The sequence below is a fragment of the Pantherophis guttatus genome, chromosome 14 (genome assembly GCF_059756535.1).
Source record: "Pantherophis guttatus breed Tessera chromosome 14, ASM5975653v1, whole genome shotgun sequence".
Taxonomy (NCBI): domain Eukaryota; kingdom Metazoa; phylum Chordata; class Lepidosauria; order Squamata; family Colubridae; genus Pantherophis; species Pantherophis guttatus.
In genome coordinates, this window is record NC_142076.1 from 15,988,217 (window position 1) to 16,010,108 (window position 21,892).

General features: G+C 45.7%; 1 protein-coding gene across 4 annotated transcripts in view; it reads right to left on the minus strand.

Moving 5' to 3' along the window:
• Positions 1 to 1,900: 1,900 nt before the first annotated feature.
• DCUN1D3 (defective in cullin neddylation 1 domain containing 3) overlaps positions 1,901 to 21,892 on the minus strand; it is a 29,861-nt gene continuing 9,869 nt past the window's right edge. For 2 of the 4 annotated variants that reach the window (XM_034426270.3, XM_034426272.3), the window contains exons 3-5: positions 9,343 to 9,423; positions 5,082 to 5,614; positions 1,901 to 2,610 (exon numbers count right to left, since the gene is read on the minus strand). In XM_034426270.3, coding sequence (XP_034282161.1) covers positions 2,115 to 2,610; positions 5,082 to 5,512 — 927 coding nt within the window. In that variant the 5' untranslated portion in view covers positions 5,513 to 5,614; positions 9,343 to 9,423 and the 3' untranslated portion in view covers positions 1,901 to 2,114. Of the gene's footprint in view, positions 2,611 to 5,081; positions 5,615 to 9,342; positions 9,424 to 11,971; positions 12,082 to 16,618; positions 16,661 to 21,892 lie in introns of those variants that run through there. The other 2 variants (XM_087878525.1, XM_087878526.1) reach the window with 2 other exon arrangements.

Below are 21,892 nucleotides of genomic sequence, written 5' to 3' on the forward strand. Positions count from 1 at the left end.
CCTCCTGTACCAACCTGGAAGCCAAAAAGGGATGTGAGGACACACGCATGAGAGGCTACTCAGCACCAAAAAGGTTAACCATCACTGGTATAGGAGCTCCTGCTCCAGCAGGGGGTTGGACTAGAAGACCTCCAAGGTCTCTTCCAATTCTGTTATTCAAAGCGAGAACTTTGCTCGGACCTCAAACCAAGGAGCTTCGGAACCCCGGCTGCGGAGAAACAGGACTTCTCGTCGCGCAGGTACAATTTTGGAAAAGGAACTTTTAATGCAGTCGTTCAAAGAAACACAAAAAAAGGGGTGCCACCCTCTGCTCTCAGCCGCTGAGAAGAGGATGTGAATTTCAAGTATTTCTTTATTCATTAAAGACCATTCTCTTTCTTTCTTTCTTTCCCTCCCGCCTGCCCGGTTGTTAGTGAATTAAAATCTCAAATCGTTTTTGCCTTCCAATCCTGATGGAATTGACTGATCTGGTGCATTGCTTAAAACTGGTCTTTGGATGGGATCATTAAGGATATTCCCAGGCCTCTTTCCCTTGTCTGAAGACTCTTTTCTCTAGCAAAAGGGGAAGCTAAATTTTTTTTTTTTTTGCTCTATTCCCCCACTGCCTCGAGCCCACCTACCATCCTGGTGGGGCAGGCAATTCTGTGTAAACGAGCCTCCGTTTTGAAGCATTCAAGCTGCCAAGAAATGTACACCATCTTCTTGGGGGGGTGTCTAAACTAGTTTTTTTTTTCAGCCATAGCAACCTTAGGGATGTGTGGACTTCAATTCCCAGAATTCTGGGAGTTGAAATCCACAAGTCTTAAAGTTGCCAAGATTTGAGAGCCGTTCTTCTTCAGATCAAGGCTGAGATCTCGCTGGCCTGACACACCCAATTTGTGCCTCCCCTCCAAAAAAAGTATTCAAAATGGCGATGCCAGAATTTGGCAGTTAAATGTCCCCTTTGAGGCAGCGTGGTTTCCTTTCAGCGGGAGGGGAGAGAGAATCAAGAGAAAAACGCTCACAACCGAAAAGGGCTGCTGTGAAAAGCCTTACAACAGTGTTTCCCAAATAGGGCGACTTTTTCAGATGCCTGGACTTCAACTCCCAGAATTCCATGCTGGCTGGCTGGCTGGCTGGGGGTTGGGGTGGGGGATTCTGGGAGTTGAAGTCCACAAGTCTTAAAAGTTGCCAAGCGTGGGGAAACCCTGCTTTACAAGCTCCTCCTGGAAAGCGAGTGAACGGAGGATAACTGGAAATCAGAAAAGGACGCACTGCAAATTCTCACCACCTTTTTCAGAATCTTGGGTGTTTTAGTATAGTATATATATATATATATATATTATATATATATATAATGGCAACAGTACAGTCTTTCAACGTAACTTTTGTTTGCCTGGGAATTTTAAACGCATTTGCCCTGAACAGTTTTATACTGTTATCAATCGTGGTATAAATCTTAAAATTATCACAACCTTAAAAATAAAAATTCAACAATGTAAACAGCACTACACACAGTATAGGCCTGCTCTGTTTAAAAGAAAAAAAAAAAATACGCAGAACTTCAATCTGGCACTGTAATAATTTAGTGATGTTAATTTAACCTCACCAGGAAAAAGAAGAATATATATATATATATATATATATATATATATATTCTTTGAAAGTTGTATATTCCTTTGAAAGTTGTATATATATATATATACAACTTTCAAAGGAATATATATATTCCTTTGAAAGTTGTGTAACCTGGGGCAAAGAAGCATACCAGCCTGAAAACCATTTGGAAATAAAATCATTTAACTCGCAACCAGAGGGAAGGGAAGGGAAGGGAAGGGAAGGGAAGGGAAGGGAAGGGAAGGGAAGGGAAGGGAAGGGAAGGGAAGGGAAGGGGAGAATTAAACTTTTCGAGGAGAGGAGGAACGGGAATAGCCCATTTTTTTAAAAAGAAAGTGCCTAAAATATGGATACAGCATTTTAAAGCCCTTTCAAAATACAAGGCAGAGAAAGGTGTAAAGTAGAAAAAAATCTGGAGAAGTCTGTAAATTCCAGAGGAGTTCTGAGCTTACGGGCCATGAAGTGGGGGGGGGGAGGGAAAGGGAAGTGGGGGGTAACAATTGCCGCTGTCGAAACTGTCAGGCCGCGTGATGGTCTGTACACGGGGACGCTGTCTGTAAATCCTCCAAGCGGGTGGGACCCTCCTCTTCCTCCCCCTTCCTCCGTCGCTCCGTCTCCCATTCCACGAAAGTGTCAAAGAGGCTGGGCCAAGCCTCGTCCTCGCTGTAATTGCTGAGGTCCGGCCCGATGACCTGAGTAAAATTAAGGAACATGTTCCAGGTGTCACGGGAGATCCCCTTGATACCCGAAGGGTTCTCGGTCAAGAAGTGTAACCACTGGTCCAAAATGGGAGGCTTGTTCTGCGTGAAAACCAGCTTCCAGAGAGCGATGGCTATTTCCCGGTGGAGCGACCTCTGGCCTTCGTCCGAATCCAAGCCGAATTGGAAAGTGAAACGGTAGAGGTCTTTGAATTTATCTTCTTGCTTCGCTTCGGTCAAGAGGCTGGGGAACCGGGCGCAAATCCCGTCGATGGTGTCCGCGTTTATTGCTTTGCAACCCTCAAAAAACTCCATCCTGTGGTGGGTTAGGGAGGAAAGATGCCGGTTAGGTTTGATTTTCACAATTTAAAAAAAAAACAAAACTTTTTTATTAGTTTATCGAAGTATAAAATGCAAAGAAAAAAAAAACCATGGAAAAGTAAGAAGAGAGGAATGGAAAAAGAGGGGGTGTAGTATAAAGCAGGGGTCTCCAACCTTGGCAACTTTAAGCCTGGCGGACTTCAACTCCCAAAATTCGGGAATTCTGGGAGTTGAAGTCCGCCAGGCTTAAAGTTGCCAAGGTTGGAGACCTCTGGTATAAAGGAAGAAAAAAAAAGGAGGAAAAAGGCACCAACTTAGGTTTGATTTTCAATAGTTTAAATCAACATCTCTAGAGATTCTCAGTCATCCAGATCATGGTTTTCCCGAAGGCGCTTTCTTCTTTTTCTTTTCTTTTTCCCCAAAAAACAACTGGACTTTCTGTGTGTGGGGGGGAGGGGGGTGTTCTCTTGAAGACGTTTCGCTTCTCATCCAAGAAGCTTCTTCAGTTCTGACTGAATGGTGAGGAATGTCTAACATTCTGGACAGAGAGGACCAACTGGTTTGGAAAGAGGGGTAAAAGAAGCCATCTGTGTTAAAACTGAGCAGTCCTCCCTCAACAAAGGGGAGGGATAGGACACCACCTCTCTCTCTCCTGTTTACAACACAGTCCTTTCATCTGTGTCCCCTGACGTACCAAGTGGCCTCAACGACTCTCTAAAAAGGATGCAAATGACCAGCTGTCTGCGAGGAGTATCAATCCTTCCGTTCTTCAGTGCTGGAGAAGCTTCTTGGATGAGAAGCGAAATGTCTTCAAAGAAAAACCAAGAAGTCCAGTTGCCTCCTGAAAAAGAAGGCCGTTGGGGCAATCCTTCCAAACAGTTCCAAGGAGGTCCCGCATACCCATTTGCACTCTGATTCAGGTGGCCCTGAGGGCACAGATAAACCTCCAAGTGGCCTCAACGGCCAACCTTCAAAGTGCTAACCCGCCAGAGTGGAAGGAAGGACTACAAATTCTTCTATTCTTCCCCACCGTTCAGTCAGAACTGAAGATGCTTCTTGGATGAGAAGCGAAAGGACTTCCAAGAGAAAGGAATCCCCCCATTCCATTTATTTTGCTGGATTGGTGGCCTCTACTAGTGTTGTGGCCCGCCAGCGGCCTGCGCGGATCATGGCTGATCCTGACGACGAGGAGGCTGGTGTGGTGTTGCGCCAGCAGCCTGCGCAGCCGGCGCTCGAGTCGGACAGCGAGGAGGCTGAAGAGGATGTGGTGCCAGAGGCAGAGAGTCAGCCAGGGCCTTCAGAACCTCCAGAGGCTCCTTCAAGTGGAGAGAGCGAAGTGGAGGAGCCTCTCCTCAATGCTCGGGCACACAGGGCTGCCAAAAGGCAGGAGTGGCTACTCGGGAGGAGGTCTCCTCGAGAGTAAGGCTTGAAGATAATTGGCCACTCCCTTAGCCTATTTAAGTCACACGCCATTAGTAAGTTTCTTGCTAGAAACAACTTATAATTATCATCAGAGCATTTTGGGAAAAGTCTTATCGTGTTATTTATTTATTTTGGTTTATCATATCTTGTTTTCTGGGCTGGTTACCAACCTTTGCCGGTCTTGTTTATTCTTGCTACTTAATAAATTTGATAAGGACCGTTGGTGTGTGTCAATATCCTCGGAAATCCGGAGCTGGGGCAGAACAACTAGCCTCAGAAGAGAGAAGGACAACGTGGCCTCTGAAAACAGGTGAGGAAATTTTAGGTTGCCAGGAGACAGAGTTAAGTTTTTTTTAGGAAGCCAAGGAACATTATGCAAATGGAATAGGGTGTGTCAAGCAAATGGGTGTTATTGTGGCCTATCGGCTGTCGGCCCCTCCAGCAGCCAAATCAGAGGAGGAGGAGGCATGGGAGTTGAGGTCAGCATCAAGGCAACCTGAGAACTCCGAGAGGGAAGGGGGAATGGAGCTGTCAGAGAGAGAGAGAGAGACAGAGGTGGAGCCTAGGCCATCCATCAGCCCTCAGATGGAGAGTCAACAGCCCCCAGGTCTGGAGGTGGCTGATGAGGAAGAGAAGGAACAGCTGGGTCCGGTGCCTGACGCGCAGATGCCCAGAAGGCAGAGGAGAGGAGAGCAGTGGAAATCTATGGGCCGGTCCTTGGGATGGAGGAGCCACTGCTGCTAGTGAAGCCCCACCTCTGGGGATAAAAGGCAGGGGGCGGAGATGAATAGATGTGGCAGACAACTATTCACCTCCCTGCCAGTCAGACTTGTTAGCCTGCGGTGAGAGAGAAACTTTTTGCCGGAGCTGCTGACGCTCCTAATCCAGGAATCTTGGGTGAAGCCAGGTTTTGCACAGAGAACATGTTTGCCACTTACATTTTCCAAGTTTTTCCCCGTCTCCTCGATTTTTTTCAAAACCTGGTTGAGGGGGGCTCCAGAGACCGAGCAGCCCCGCGGGTTTCTGACGGCACGCAGGACTTACCTTGTGAATTTGCACATAGTGGCCGCTTGAAATTTCCAAGCCAGCACGAGCACTTTGAATTCCGTGGGGTCAACGCAGAGGTCGTTGCAAAAACGCTCCATGCCTTCCTCCAATATGGCGTCTTCTCGTTCGTCCTTGTACCTCCTGAACAATTCCTCAGTTCTGTGGAGGAACGATTCCTCGGAGCCCGAGACGGGCTCTTTCCGGGCATCTCCAGAGGAAGTGGGAGCCTGGTTGGGTTCTAAAGCAGCTTCCACCTTCTTTGTCCCGTTGACCAGAATATCTCCAGAGGGTTTCCTGCCAACCAGGTTGAGCTCCTCCTTGTGATTGGTGCTCCGCTTCCCGTGAGCTTTGCCGTGGGCCTCCCGATCGCCATTTTTGCTACCCAGAGTGGAAGAAGGATTCTTGCACTTGGTGACGCACTGGCCCATATTGGAGCGCGCCCAGCGGTTAGAGCAGCCCCCACGCCGTCACACGCCTGCCCCACTGGTGATGCCTGGGCCTCTGCATGCTCTCAACGGTCATCGGCCAGCCTGGGAGAAAGATAGGCGAGGGGAAGAAAAGATCAATCCTTCTTTTTCATCAAATAGAGGTAATCCTTGACTTGCATCCATTCATTTAGTTCAGATTGTCACATGGCACATTCTCATCACATTTTGATTTTTTTATAAAAGAGAGAGATAAAAGAATAGAATAGAATAGAATAGAATAGAATAGAATAGAATAGAATAGAATAGAATAGGGAAAGAGTAGAGTAGAGTAGAGTAGAGTAGAGTAGAGTAGAGTAGAGTAGAGTAGAGTAGAGTAGAGTAGAATAGGGAAAGAGTAGAGTAGAGTAGAGTAGAGTAGAGTAGAGTAGAGTAGAATAGAATAGAATAGAATAGAATAGAATAGAATAGAATAGGAGAATAGGGAAAGAGTAGAGTAGAGTAGAATAGAATTTAAAATAGAGTAGAGTAGAGTAGAGTAGAATAGAATAGAATATAGAATAAAATAATAGAATAGAATAGAATAGAATAGAATAGAATAGAATAGAATAGAATAGAATAGAATAGAATAGAATAGAATAGGAAATATAGTATTATTAGGAATTTGTCTTATAGAGGCGGGGTGGGTGTGGAGGGGGAGGAATCCAGATATTGATGAATTATAAATTCCAGCACATCTTCTCACTGGCTGCAGGGGTGGGGGTGGGGGTGGGAGGTTATTGGGCATTGTAGTTCAGCAACCCCTCTGGAGGACTGCAGGTTTCCCAACACTGATCTCTGCTGAGCTACCATCAGGGCTCTTGGAAAGCTTCAACAGATAGAAGACAACGGTCCATCTTCTGGGAAACCCAGAAAGCATCCTTAAGAGGCCGCATCGTACACCATGGACATCTCTGTCCCAGGGGTAAAAATGCACTTACCTTCGCTACCGGATTGGAAATGTGAGCGCGCATGGACACGCGCGAGCTTCTGTGCATGCGCAAAGGGTCCAAAACGGGACGTGATGACATCCAGGCGGGTGGGCAGAGCCTCCCACCGCTGGCCCTACCAGATCCAGCTGGATTTCACCGCTGCTCTGTCCCTCTCAAGGAGTTCCAGAATACCTCCCCAAACCCACTTTTTCCTCCTCCAGGCCAGCTAAAACTCAATGTCTATGGAGATTCTCAGCCATCTAGGTCAGTGATGGCGAAACTTTTCGGCACGGAGTGCCCAAACCAGAACACACATGCATGTATGTGCATATGCACGCACCGGAGCACTGGAAACCCAAAGACCACTGGCTGGCACACACATGCCTGTTTTGGGGCTGTTTTCTGGGCCATTTTTCCGCCCCAAACCAACAGCTTGGTTTTGGGCCGTTTTCAGGCGCTCCGGAGCCCTCGGAGACCAGCTGGCCAGTGCGCATGTGTGCACCGGAAACCAGAAGAGCAGCTGGCGACAACACGCGTGCCCACAGAGAGGGCTGTGTGTGCCACCTCTGGCACGTGTGCCACAGCTTCGCCACCACGGATCCAGGTCATGGTTGTCCCAAAGATGCTTTTTTTCAAGAGGCAACTGGTTTTTCTTTGAAGACGTTTCGCTTCTCATCCAAGAAGCTTCTTCAGCTCTCACGAGAAGCCAAATCTCAGAGCTGGAGAAGCTCCTTGGATGAGAAGCGAAACGTCTTCAAGGAAAAACCAAGGAAGTCTCAGTTGCCTCTTGGGGAAAAAAAAAAAAAGAAAGAAAGCACCTTTGGGACAAGCTAAAACTCACGTTCTGCCAGAAGGGACGCTTAATTTCTCCCTGCAGGCGTCGAGGGCGTATCAGAAAAGCTTCCGGGAAAAACGATGCGGGCGGACATTCTGGAAACGACAAGTTACCGGGCTAGCAAGGCTGAGTGACAAGCTAAGCCGCCGACAGTCGTGGCTTCAAAAGCTTAGGACCTGGTTACTTACGGGACCGCCTACTACCACCAATAGCCTCCCACCGACCAGTACGCTCCCACAGAGAGGGGCTCCTCCAGGTGCCGTCGGCCAAACAATGTCGGCTGTCGGCCCCTAGGGGGAGAGCCTTCTCTGTGGGGGCACCGACGATCTGGAACGAGCTCCCCCCGGAGATACGGAGGATTCCGGATCTGCGCACCTTCCGCCGCGAGCTGAAGACTCTTTTATTTCATCAAGCTGGCCTCGCCTAACTCTTCTCCCTCTTAAGTGCAAATTTTAAATTTTTACTGTATTTTAAAATATGGGTATTTTAAATTATGGGTATCAATTCAGCCAAATTTATTTAATTCATTTTATTCGATTTTAAATTTTGTATATGTATGTGTTTTATTTTATGGCTGTTCACCGCCCTGAGTCCTTCGGGAGTAGGGCGGTAGAGAAATTCAATAAAATAAATAAATAAAAATAAAAGGGACGCAAGATTTGACACGGACAATATAGCTATCAATAGCTACTAGTCACAATGGCCATGCGCTTTCTTGGTATCGGGAGCAGCATCTCTCTTAATACTAGTTGCTAGGGAACGGGGACGGGGATGGGGGAAAGGAGGCCCCTGGTGCGCTCGTACCCTGTCCATGCGCTTCCCAGAGGCATCTCGCTGGCTGTTGTGGGAAGATAATGAATTAAACAGAGTCTAATCCATCCAGCTGGGTTTCGCTTTCCATGCTTTGTGGTTGGGGAGAGAGAATAGATACAATGAGAGAAGGTGCCGTAATGCGAGTATTAACTGTGCCCTATAGCTTCACAAAGCATGGATTCATGGCCTGGGGCCCGGTTACTCGCGGGGCTGTCTCCGTCTGGTTCTAGTTACCCGTCATGTGAGATCCAACAGAGGAGGCACGCTCCAACCCCCACCCCACCCCTTCCAATCCATTAGGGAATATCATCTGGCAGGTTCCCAGAGGAGAGCCTTTTCGGCGAATATCATTCCCCTCCAGGGACGACTCTCAATAAAGATGATTCGCAGCTCGGGGTTGAAATGAAGGTCCTTCGTACTCTCTGAGCTTGGTTGTTTTCTTGCAGACGTTTCATTGGCCAAATTGGGAACATCATCAGTGCTTGGGAAGAGTGGGGTTTGGGGGGGGGAGGGGGAGGAGGGGGAGGAGGAGAAGAGGAGGAGGGGGGAGGAGGAGGAAGAGGACAAGGAGGAGAAGGAAGAGGAGGAAGAGGAAGGGGAGGGGGAGAGGAGAAGGAAGAGGAGGAGGAGGAGGAAGAAGAGGAGGAGGAAGAGTAGAAGGACGAGGACGAGGAGAAGGAAGAGGAGGAGGAGGAAGAAGAGGAGGAGGAAGAGCAGAAGGACGAGGACGAAGAGAAGGAAGAAGAGGAGGAGGAAGAGTAGAAGGACGAGGACGAGGAGAAGGAAGAGGAGGAGGAGGAGGAGGAGAAGGAAGAGGAGGAAGAGGAGGAGAAGGAGGAGGAGGAGGAAGAGGAGGAGGACATGGGGTCCTTGATGCTCTCTAAGCTTTGTTGTTTTCTTGGAGACATTTCATTACCCAACTAGGTAACATCATCAGAGCACTCTGGAGATGTTACCTAGAGGGATCGGCTATCTTTATGTTATTGGGATGAACATTAAAAACTGACATTAGAGATGCTCACTTTAATTCCCGAGCGTTCCTGATTACTTGTTCCAACAATAGCAAGATATGGACATCCTCTGCAGCACCCCGTCCGATTCCCATCATCCTCAGCTAGCACGGCCCAAAAACTGGACGCAGCCATCACCGTAACGACGGACTACTCCGACTTACTTGAATGCACGAAAAAAAAAACCCCAACAACACAACTTACATGGTATCCTCCAAAGGCCAGGAAGGCATCGCAGCATTTAGGCTGACTCTCCTCCTAAGGGAATCGGTGCCTTTTGGACGGCTGTGGAAACAAAAAGAAAAGGACTCAGAAAGCTGAAGGGGAAAAAAATTCTAGCAATGGCATGCATTTAAAAAAAAAAAAAGAAAATTAACTCTAAAGAGGCTGGCTGCAAAACGGACCAGCTATATTTTACAGGAACATCAACACTTAACACTACTACAATCACAAGTTCTCCAGTTGTTAGCAGAGACTGAGTTGCATTAGAGCAGGCTGGGGAATTCTGGGAGTTGGAGTCCACATGTCTTAAAGGAGCCACGCCATGGTTGAACACCCCTGCATGAGGGTGTTTTCATAGACAATCTGGATCAATTTAGAGGTTTCATTATATTGTTGGAATATCATTTGATCTTTTTAGAACACAATCTGGGCCCTTATATGTAATTATATGTACAGATGGTCCTTGTCACTTCTTGATGGTCGTTAAGTCAACCTGGTTTCTCCATTGACTTTGCTTGCCAGGAGGTCACAAAAAGGGGATCACGGGACACTGCGACCGTCATAAATATGATCCAGTTGCCAAACCTCTGAATTTGGATCACGTGACCCTGGGGATGCTGCAATGGTCGTGTAGGAAGTTAGCACCCACCCGTCTCCTAGGAAAATGGGATATTTTAGGAAATATTAAAATGGCAGAATATTTCCCCTAAAAGGGAGGAAGGAACTCACCTCTCCCCCACCTTTGTCAATGGGCCATTAAGGCCTGGGCCAGTCAATTCTACATAACAAAGATCTCCCTCCTTCAGGCAGAGCCATAGTAGGAATTGCCCAAAGCCCCTTTCATTACATCATCACCCAGCAAGAGTCAACCAAGCCTGGGACATAGACAACCCACAAAGTTACCCCAAAGCCCCTTTCATTACATCATCACCCAGCAAGGCTCAACCAAGCCTGGGACATAGACAACCCACAAAGTTACCCCTGCATGGCCCCATGGGAGTCTGACAACCAATCAGAACACAAGCTCGAATTCAAAAGGCCAGAGAAGGTATAAAACCCAGGCGCTCTCAGCATCTCTTCCCTTTTTTTTTTCTTTTCACCCAAGATCTTCAAGGCATGTGATCCTGTCCACCATTGTTAAAACCATCCTTCCAAGCAGCCATCATGTTTCCAGTGTCTTTTTTTCCCCCCACTTGGAACTGAACCCAGAAGGACATTTTTTCCAACAGTTGTAAGTGTGAAAAACGGTCGTAAGTCACTTTTTTTCAGGGCTGTTGTAAGTTCGAGCGGTCACTAAGAGAAACTGTTGTAAGTTGAGGACTCTCTGCGCCCCAGCACAATAATCATTAAAATATGTTTGGGAGTGGGCATGCAGTCTTTGGTTTGAGAGCTGCCACTCCTGGGGAAAAAAAAAAATTGTTGCCTAGAAAGAGAAAGGGGAAGAGGAAGAGGAACTGCAAGCCAGCTGGGGAAGGTTCAAATCCCGGTGACTCATGACTGACATGAAAAGCTTCAGCAGGCAAGGCAGACAAGTCCAGACTTGCAAAAAATAAAAAAAATAAAATAAAAAACAAGCCAACCCTGTCTAAGGGAATTATTTGAGGTTTCCCCGTGACGATCACCGATTTTCTCATTCATTTTTGACAGTGAAAGCTTCACGGGAATTCTTCCTTCTGCAATCTGCTACAATAGTTGGGTGCGTAAATCAGAAAATATTTAGAATAGAATAGAGCTGGAAGGGACCTTGGAGGTTTTCTAGTCCAGCTCCTTGCTCAAGCAGGAGAACCTATATCATTTCAGACAAGTGACTGTCCCAGGGTGGATTTGATTTAAATCGAGTTGATTTAAATCATGATTTAAATCACTAGTAAAAAGGCTTGATTTAAATCAACTCGATTTAAATCATAATTTTTAAAGAGCGACTGTCATCTCTGCTACTCCTTTGACCCGCTGTTGACTCACCGATAGTCCCAGCGTTGCAGAATATACAGCCTCCTGCTACATAACTGAGCTCCATTTCATGCTGAATAAACTAAATTATTTATGTATCTTAAATAGAAAACTATCTTACGATAGATTTTTACCCCAAAAGTTTTTTATTAAAATAAATTCGATAAAAATAAAAATAAATCCGATTTAAATTTTTAAAAAAATCCAATTTTTTGATTTTTTTTAAAAAAATCATTGATTTTTATCTACCCTGAAACCAAGAATCTTTTACACAAGGCTCCCCTGAAATTCCAAAGGCAGTCTTTTGTAGAACGTTTGTGCAAGATTCACAAAGGAAGGGGGAAAAAAAAAACACAAAGCAAAAGAAGATTAACCACAACAGATTGCTCAATTCAATAGTCAGGAAGGCGAGGGACAGCTCATAAAAATCAACTGTTCCCTGCCTGCCCTTCAATCCCCAATGCAACATCCGGTGAGCAGGGCATAATCCGATGCCATCTGTGCCTACTTGCGAGGCCTAAACTGGGTTAGGCTTAATTTTGGAAGGTTTACAATTACAAACGTCGTATTTGTATGTTTTTTACTTGCATCGGTGTACTGTTATTCAGATACAGATGACAGATAACGAAAAAGCAACTTGTGACTTGTTTTTCACACTTACGACGGTCGCAGCATCCCCGGGGTCACGTGATCAAACTTCAGACGCTCGGCAATTGACTCGTAATTATGACGGTGGCCGTGTCCAGGGGTCACGTTATCCTCTTTTGCGACCTACTGACCAGTAAAGTCAATGGGGAAGCCAGATTCATTTAACAACCAGGTTACTAATTGAATTGAATTGAATTACTAATACTAATTTAACAGCTGCCGTGATTCACTTAACAACTGTGGCAAGAAAGGTCGTAAAATGGGTCAAAGCTCACTTAGCAAATGTCTCGCTGAACAACAGAAATTTCGAGGCTCAATTGTTGCCGTCAGCCCACGTCATCCTCGACTTACAACCTCAGTTTGGTCACTGTCCAAAGTTGCAACAGCTCTGAAAAAAGTAACCGACGACCAATCCTCACACTTATGACCGTTTGAGCATCCCCAGGGTCAGTTCATCAACGTTTGGGTGCTTGGCAACTGGTGTGAGTGTGTTTGTGACAGTTGCGGTATCCCAGGTTCACACAACTTCCCAACAGGCTTCTGACAAGCCAAGTCAATGGGGGATGCTGGGTTCTTTTAATGACTCAGCGATTCACTTAACGACTGCAGGGGCAAAAAGGTCGTAAAATCAGGTGTGACTCATTTAACAACCCAATTGCTCAGCGATGGAAATTCTGGTCCTATTGTGGTTGACTCAGCGATTCACTTAACGACTGCAGGGGCAAAAAGGTCGTAAAATCAGGTGTGACTCATTTAACAACCCAATTGCTCAGCAATGGAAATTCTGGTCCTATTGTGGTTGCATAGTCTATCTGTACGAACCCTGTCCTGGTTAATTTTCCAGTCCAGAGAAGGTTAGCCAAGACGTCACTATTTAAAGAGCATCGTCTGACATACAATTTCATCCCTGCTAGGTGGAAATCTTGTCATTGGAAAAACAACATCTGGAGAGACCGTCTTGAGTCCTCACGAGACAGAGAGAGAAACAGATGTGAGTTTTTCCAACACTGCCATCGGCTTCACAAATAGCTAAGTAGCATTCCTACTGCAGAAGCTGGTAAAGTCCTTAACTTTCTGACAAATTTCCTTGCCACAAATATGTGAAAACCATGAAAAAAAAAAACCCAAAAGCCATGAGTTCACTCCTTCGTATCTTCCTTATCTTTTCCACATCGCTGATTCGCTGAACAGCATGACAGATAGTCCTCGACGTACGGCCACAATGAAGCCCCAACATTTCTGTTGCTAAGTGAGACATTGGTTAAGTGAGTTCCCCCGCCCCCCGGTTTATGACATTTCTCGCCCAGGTTGTTAAGTTAATCAGTGACCTGGTGATTAAGTGAGAATCCATTGACTTTGCTTCTCAGACAGTCGCAAAAGGGGATCGGGACACAGCAACGGTCGTAACTATGAACCAGTTACCAACTATCTGAATTTTGATCACATGACCATGGGGTTGCTGGTATGGTCGTAACTGTGAAAAACGGGTGAGTGGCATTATGTCCTCACACCTTCACTGTACGAACTAACGAAGTGCAAAAACAATTGAGGTTGCAACCATGGGGGACACACACTGTTAAGAATAACAACACTTGTGTCCCTTGGTGAGGGAATAAAAAAGCTACGCACCTGCTCTCAGAGGTGCATGTCTAATTGCTTTTTCATTACCACACCTACTAACGATGAGTAACACTAAAAAGGTAAAGTTAGAGGTTCCCCTCAGACATATGAGAGTAAATAAGGGCATGATTTGTTGTCTGTTTTGGTACATATATTTGTATTTATACATATATATTAAATGTTATATTTAATATATCTCCGCCTTTCAGTCGCTACATCCAAGCCATACAACTACATCATGCAATGTTGTTGCTCTTCGTCCCTGTTTATTATTAATTTTAACGTGAATCATTTCTACAGGCAGCTTGAGAAAATACTCCCTTTTGAAAAGAGACTCGATATTTTTATAATAAATAACACCCATATTAAAAGGGATTTTTGTTTTCACCACCTTGTGGAGTCGGGGTGACTAGATAGAGCTTGAGCATTTACTGGCCGGATGCCCTTCCTGACACCCACATGAAGTACACAGCAGATTTTTTTTTTTCTATCCACCTTAAGAAAGAAACATCCGCACAGCCTAGGATTGAACTCTCAACCATCCTGAGTGGCATCTTCACCACTAGGCCACCAAGCCACTCAACAACTCATGTTAACAGTAATATGCAAAAAAAAAGTAAGCAATCAAATCCCAGTCAAGCCTTCCTTAACACCCCCTCGCTTGCTCCTCCTAGTAAGAAAAGTAAGAAAACCTAAGCAATTGCAGGAGAGACTCAGATGGAGAAACAGATGGACCATCTGCTTGGTGGCACCCACTGCAAAAAGCACAATCTTGACAACAATGCTGAGGCTTTTTTTTTTTTTTTAAAGGAAAAACTCAACTCATGCCACACAAATGGATGCCATACAACTTCTTACCATGAAATAAAAGGGGTTTGCTTGAAAGGATTACAGGAAAATAAAGAGAAGGAAAACTTCCTTGCGTTGAAACTAAGGTGGAAGTTCCTAGTATGGTAGTAAAATTAGTTGACTGTACAGCTACTTCCTTTCTCTTAAAAAAAAGCAATGGGTTTCCATAGCTGAGGATTTTTAAGCTATCATTTGGTTAAAAGTTGACTTTTGCCGCCCCTGCGATCATTTTCAGCATCTCTGCAGGTTTCCTGCTGCATAAATGCAAGGTGTGATAGAACCCACATTAAGGCACAGAAGGAGAGACATTATTTTACGGTTCACAAAATAAGCCTTTCTTTAATTTGAGTAATTTAAATATTTGCACTCCAGTTCTAAGAATTCCACAGCCAGCACAGTCATGGGAGGAAATCCTGGGAGCTAAAGTCTCCAGGTACATTTGATTGTAGGTGATGCTTCCTGTCCCAGGGTTATGTGATTTCCCGCCCCCTGCCCCCACACACACTTTTGCGACCTTCTGACAAGCAAAATCCACAGGGAAGCCAGATTTACTTAACAACCGTGTTACCAATTTAACAACTGCAGTGATTCGCTTAACAAATGTGGCGAGAAAAGTCACGAAAGGGGGCAAAACTCACTTAACAAATTTCTCACTTAACGACATAAATTTGGGGCTCAATTGTGGTCGCAAGTTGAGGTCTACCTGTTGAGCCTGGAAGCTCAGTGGCTGATTTTAAAACCCTCATCCTCTTCTTCTTGTGAGAAATTTGAAAGTCACTCCTGACAAAGACGGGGAAAACATTCTCCGTGGCATAGATAGATTTATTTATTTATTTTATTTTATATTGGATTTCTATACCGCCCTTCTCCCTGAGGACTCAGGGCGGTGTACAGCCAGATTAAAAAACATGCAGAACAAATATTAAAAACAATTAAAAGATATATAAATTTGGCCCAATTAAAACTCATTTACCAATTAAAAACGTTTAAAACATTTAAAAACAGTTAAAAATTTCATCTTAAGCCAGCCCGGCTTGTTTAAATAAATGGGTTTTAAGGGCGCGACGGAAGGCACTGAGGTCTTGGATTCTCCTTATCTCTGGGGGGAGCTGATTCCAGAGGGTAGGTGCCCCCACAGAGAAGGCTCTCCCCCTGGGGGTCACCAGCCTACATTGTCTGGCTGATGGCACCCCGAGGAGGCCCTCTCTGTGGGAGCGCACGGGTCGATGGGAGGCCGTTGGTAGCAGCAGGCGGTCTCGAAGATAGCTAGGCCCTATGCCATGGAGCGCTTTAAAGGTGATAACCAACACCTTGAAGCGCACCCGGAAGACAACTGGGAGCCAGTGCAGCTCGCGCAGGAGCGGTGTTACATGATAGATAGATAGATAGATATAGAGAGAGATGATAGTAGATAGATAGAGATCGATATAGAAAAAGAAAGAAAGAAAGAAAGAAAGAAAGAAAGAGAGAGAGGGAGGGAGGGAGAGAGGGAGGGAGGGAGGGAGGGAAGGAAGGAAGGAAGGAAGGAAGGAAGGAAGGAAGGAAGGAAGGAAGGAAGGAAGGAAGGAAGAAAGAAAGAAAGAAAGAAAGAAAGAAAGAAAGAAAGAAAGAAAGAAAGAAAGAAAGAAAGAAAGAAAGAAAGAAAGAAAGAAAGAAAGAAAGAAAGAAAGTCAGTCGACTGGGAAAATAACCGAGGCCTGAGTTTGAGAAATTGGGGAAGCCGTCTTTTCAATCATCAAAAGCCAAGACTAAGATAACGGGGAAACGTTAATTCTTTGATTCGTATCTGATCCAGACAGCCGATCTCCCCTTGCATCTCCCTTCCCGTCACATCAGCAAATGCACGACAGTTTTTTGAAATAAATAAATAAATAAATAAATAATTTTATTTCTATACCGCCCTTCTCCCGAAGGACTCAGGGCGGTGTACAGCCAATTTAAAAACACAAGACACAACAATAATTAAAAATTAAAATAATTAAATAGATTTGGCCAATTTAAAACCCTAAAAATTAAAATGCAAATCTGGACCTCGGCGAGTCCATCTATATTGTCTTTTCTCTTGATCAGCTACAGTTTTGTTTCCTTCTTTTATGACACAATATTCCAGGCGCTCAAGAATTCCCTTTCATGTGACAGCCTTTCCACAGATTAGAGTTCAGCTCTGCAGATTTCAGCTATTCCTTAATACCTGGGTCTCTTCCTTCCTCCCCGGGCTTCCAATCTGGCTTGTAAAAAGCTCTGCTCCCTGAACATTGAAATCCCAAAATGCTTTTGTCTTGTGGATTTTACACAGCTGTCTCCCCACACCGCAGCAGTTAGAGTCCCTTACACAAAAGGAGGAAAGAGAGAGAACACAAGGAAGAAACTCAGTAGTCCTTGACTTATGACCACAATCAAGAGCCTTGGTAGTACAGTGGTCTAAAGCACCCTGTTATTAAGACCAGCTGCCTGCAATTACTGCTGGTTCGAATCTCGCCAAGGCTCAAGGTCGACTCAGCCTTCCATCCTTTCTAAGGTAGGTGAAATGAGGACCCAGATTGTGGGGGCAATAAGCTGACTTTGTATAAATATACAAAAGGATGAAGGCTATTGCTTAACACATTGTAAGCCACCCTGAGTCTCCGGAGAAGGGCGGCATATAAATCAAATTAAAAAAAAAAAAAAAAATCAGGTCTCTGGTCTAAGACGGTAATAAACTGATTGGTTGATTGACCACAATTCAGCCCCACCTTTCTGACGCTAAGCGAAACAATTGTTCCGTGAGTTTTACGACTCTTCTTGCCGCAGTCATTAAGTGAATTGGTGCAGTTGTTAAGGCAGGAACAGGGTTCTTAAGGGAATCTGGCTTTCTCCATTGACTTTGCCTGTCAGGTGGTCACAAAAGAGAATTGTATGATCCCTGGATGTGGTAACCGTCATTTCAGCCTTTATGGGGTTGGAAGCAGTGGTGAAATGCAGCCGGTTCTATCCGGCTCAGGCGAACCGGTAGCACCAGCGGCGGGAGGCTCCGCCCACCCGCCTGGACATCATCATGTCCCGTTTTTTTACCCTCTGCACATGTGCAGAAAGCTCTGCGCCTGTGTGGAGGAGGCGCGCGCGCGCTCACATTTGCGAACTGGTAGCGAAGGTAAGTGGATTTCACCCCTGGTTGGAAGGGACATTTCGTGGCCATCAAGACGACGGGCGAGAGTGTCCATCACATCTCACAGGTGTTCCAACCTCAGTCCCAGAACGTCCTGCAAATTGATGGGTGCAGCTGCAAGTGGCCAATTGCCGTTGTCTCTCTCTCTCTACCCGCTGAAAACGGAAACCAATACGGGTTACTATGCAATTACCACTGTTTTTAATGACGGGAAGAAATAAGCTACCACGGCCAGCTAATTAAGAGACAGCGGGGCCCCCAATAGCCACAAAGAGACTCGGCTATCGGCGCCTTTCAAAAGAGAGAAAAGATACCATTACAACATCTCCTCTAAGAGGTGGGAATGAAAAAGCAGGATTATTGTCACATAGTTATCCGAAAGGAGTAAAGTTTGAGAGGTTTTTTTTTTTTTTTTGAATCGTTAAAGAGTGAAAGAGCGGCCCTTTCTTGATCGGGATTCCCTGTGCACAGTCACTCATGCCCCCGTCACCTCTCACCTTGACTACTACAACGCTCTCTACATGGGGCTCCCCTTGAGGAGCACCCGGAGGCTCCAGCTGGTCCAGAACGCAACAGCGCGGGTAGTGACGGGAGCAGCATGGCGCTCCCATGTAACACCGCTCCTGCGCGAGCTGCACTGGCTCCCAGTGGTCTTCCGGGTGCGCTTCAAGGTGTTGGTTATCACCTTTAAAGCGCTCCATGGCATAGGGCCTAGCTATCTTCGAGACCGCCTGCTGCTACCGACGACCTCCCATCGACCCGTGCGCTCCCACAGAGAGGGCCTCCTCGGGGTGCCATCAGCCAAACAGTGCAGGCTGGTGACCCCCAGGGGGAGGGCCTGCTCGGTGGGGGCTCCCACCCTCTGGAATCAGTTGCCCCCGGAGATAAGGAGAATCCAAGACCTCAGTGCCTTCCGTCGTGCCCTTAAACCCCATTTTTTCAAGCAAGCCGGGCTGGTTTAAGAAGAAATTTTTAAATGTTTTAATTGGTAGTGAGTTTTAATTGGGCCAAATTTATATATCTTTTAATTGTTTTTTAATATTTGTACCGCATGTTTTTTAATTCTGGCTGTACACCGCCCTGAGTCCTCAGGGAGAAGGGCGGTATAGAAATTCAAAAATAAATAGATAGATAGATAGATAGATAGATTGATAGATAGATAGATGATAGATAGATAGATAGATGATAGATAGATAGATAGATAGATAGATAGATAGATAGATAGATAGATAGATAGATAGATAGATAGATAGATAGATAGATTTGACTAGCCAGATTGCAACTGAAGTGGCTGAAATGCCCTTTTTTAAAAAGCACCAGGCTGAGATTTTTCAGGGCAGAAAGACTGGAATTTCCCGGTTCAAACTCTGCAGAAGTACAATACGGGGTTTTCTACACAAGTTTGGCAGAGATCGCCTTTGAGTAATAGAGGACAAAAAAAATTCAACGATAATTCAGAAACTTCCCTATTTCTTATAACGCCAATCGCAGCGAAGGCCACGGTAATCTGTCCATTCCATCGCCAATCTCTCTTCTTTGTTGTATTGTGGAAATGAAAAACTTAAAAGGACAAACCGTTTTCTTCGGGCTGCGCAGAGGAAGGCGCTCTACAGGTAGTCCTTGACTTGCAACCGTTCGTTTAGTGACCGTTCAAATTTACAAAGGCACCGAAAAAAGTGACTGATGGGCAAATTTTCACATGACGCTTGCAGCTTCCCCATGGTCACGTGATCAAACATTCGGATGTTTGGTACACTGGCATGTATTGATGACGGTTGAACTATCCTGGGATCACGATTTGCGACCTTCCCAGCTGGCTTCGGACAAAATCAATGAGGGAAGCTGGATTAGTTTAATGACCACACGATTCAGTTTAACGACTGCAGCAATTGGCTTAACAGCTGCAGCCAAAAAGGCTGTAAAATGGGGCACAGCTGACTTAAACAAGCGCCTGGTTTAGCCACAGAAATTTGGGGGCTCGATTGCCGTCGTATGTCAAGGACTGCTTGCACATTCAGAAAATTTACTCAGTTCTACCCTCTATCCCAGGGATGGCTAAACTTTTTTTTTTTTTTTAATTTGATTTATATGCCGCCCTTCTCCGGAGACTCAGGGCGGCTTACAATGCGCTAAGCAATAGCCTTCATCCTTTTGTATATTTATACAAAGTCAGCTTATTGCCCCCACAAACTGGGTCCTCAATTTACCTACCTTAGAAAGGATGGAAGGCTGAGTCAACCTTGAGCCTTGGAGAGATTCGAACCTGCAGTGATTGCAGGCAGCTGTTCTTAATAACAGGGTGCCTTAGACCACTGTACTACCAAGGCTCGAGTGCCCAAAGCGTGTGCACGAACCCACAAAATGCAATGCTTTTGCATTGCTTAACGCATTGTAAGCCGCCCTGAGTCTCCGGAGAAGGGCGGCATATAACTCAAATTAAAAAAAAAAAATGCAAGCATAGCCCCCCGTATGTGCCCTGCCCATCCGTGCGTGCCCTCCGCGCATGTGCGGCAGAGATCCAAAGACCAACTGGCTGGCAGGAGGCGCTTGCGCAGAGGAGCTGAGCTGGGGCAACGGCTCGTATGCCCAGAGAGAGAGCTCTGCCTGCCACCTCTGGCACGTGTGCCATTGGTTCGCCACCACTGCTTCCTGTTTCAGATCTGAACAATATATTCCCTGGAAAATCCTCCAGCAAAAAAAGGCAGGGGGGGCAATCTGTTGTCAGCAGGTCTGCAAAAACAAGAAAACCCCAGGGGGAAAAAAAAAATCAGCTTTTATTGTTTGCTTTAGAAGGTTGGCTCCCAAAAGATCATAGAGTCTGGGCCGCTATCATCGACGGACACAAGGTGGGGAAAATTTTCCGCAAAAGGTTTTCCAGGAGGGAACGCTCCAAATATTTCCTGCCAGTAACAACTGTAAAATTGGATGGAGATATAATACAGGTAGTTCCTCGATTTACGCCCACAATGGAGCCCAAAATTTCTGCGGCTAAGTTGAATTTTACTGCGTTTTGATTTTTCCTGCCACATTGGTTAAGTGAATCCTTGCCGTTGTTAAATGAGCGACCCGGTTGTTAAATGAATCCGGCTACCTCATTGTCTTTGCTTCTCGGAAGGTCGCTAAAGGGGATCGCATGACCCTGGGACACGGTTGTAAATATGAGTCGGTGGTCTCAGTTTTGAACATCTGTCCCCATGGGGATGCTGCAATGGTCGTAAGTGTGAAAAAAGGTCATATTTTTCAGTGCTGTTTGTAACTAAACGAACGGCTTTTAAATCAAGAATCATCTGTATTTTAACAATGCCAGAGAACGATACACTCTCTGTCTTAAATTAAGAATCACTATACCAATCACAACCATTCTAAGGTTAAACTTTTAAAAAATTGTGTTTATTCGGCTCCAGTCCTTAACTATGACTGACTGGGTTTTTTTTCTTTCTTCAAGATACACGATGTTTTTAAAAAAAAAAATGCCCAAAACAATCTGGGAAATTTTCCAGTTCACATTCTCCAGAAAATCTACAACACTTGTCCTGGAACACGAGAGGGAAACCAATAACCCAAGTTTAAACACGAATGTTCTCCAAATCCAGAGCCAAGACTAAATGTCATAATAAGATTGTTTACCACTGCATTCTTGAAAGCCTGCTCAGTGTCGTGTTTTTCGTTTTGTTTTTTTTTTAAAAAAAGAAATTATTGCTGGAGCCCATGTCGAAATGGAAAATGCAGAGAAGCCAAGGCCCTTCTCTAAAACAATATTGTAAGTTCCCCCCCCCCCCCGTGCTCTATCACTCTGATAAACAACTAATTCCAACAACACGGTTTATGCCCTGGGATGTCAAACCACCTAGTAAGGCTGTATTATTTATTATCCTTCTCACCTCTCCTACTATCTATGCAGGGGTGGGGCTTAAAAATTTTACCAAGGGGTTCTCTGCCTGGTTGCTGGGTGGGCGGGGCCTAGTCGGCTTCCTGCACCACGGAGCGGGTGTTTTTTGCCCTCCCTGGGCTCCGGAGGCTTTCCTTGAGCCTCCAGGAGGGCGAAAATGGCCTCCCCAGGCTCCAGAGGCCCTCTGGAGGCTGAAAACAGGCCCGTTTCCAGACTTCTGATAGGCCCATTTTTTGCCCTCCCTGAGCCTCCACGTGTGCCCTACACTTACCTGCATCCAAAATGGGCTGCGTGGGGACTCCTGGGAGGGGTGGGGCGGGGTGGGTGGGACCAGCCAGGAATGGGATTTGGGGGTTCTCCGAACTGCACAGAATCTTAGTTAGAGGTTCTCCCGAACCCCTGCAAACTCCCAGCAGCCCACCCCTGTATCT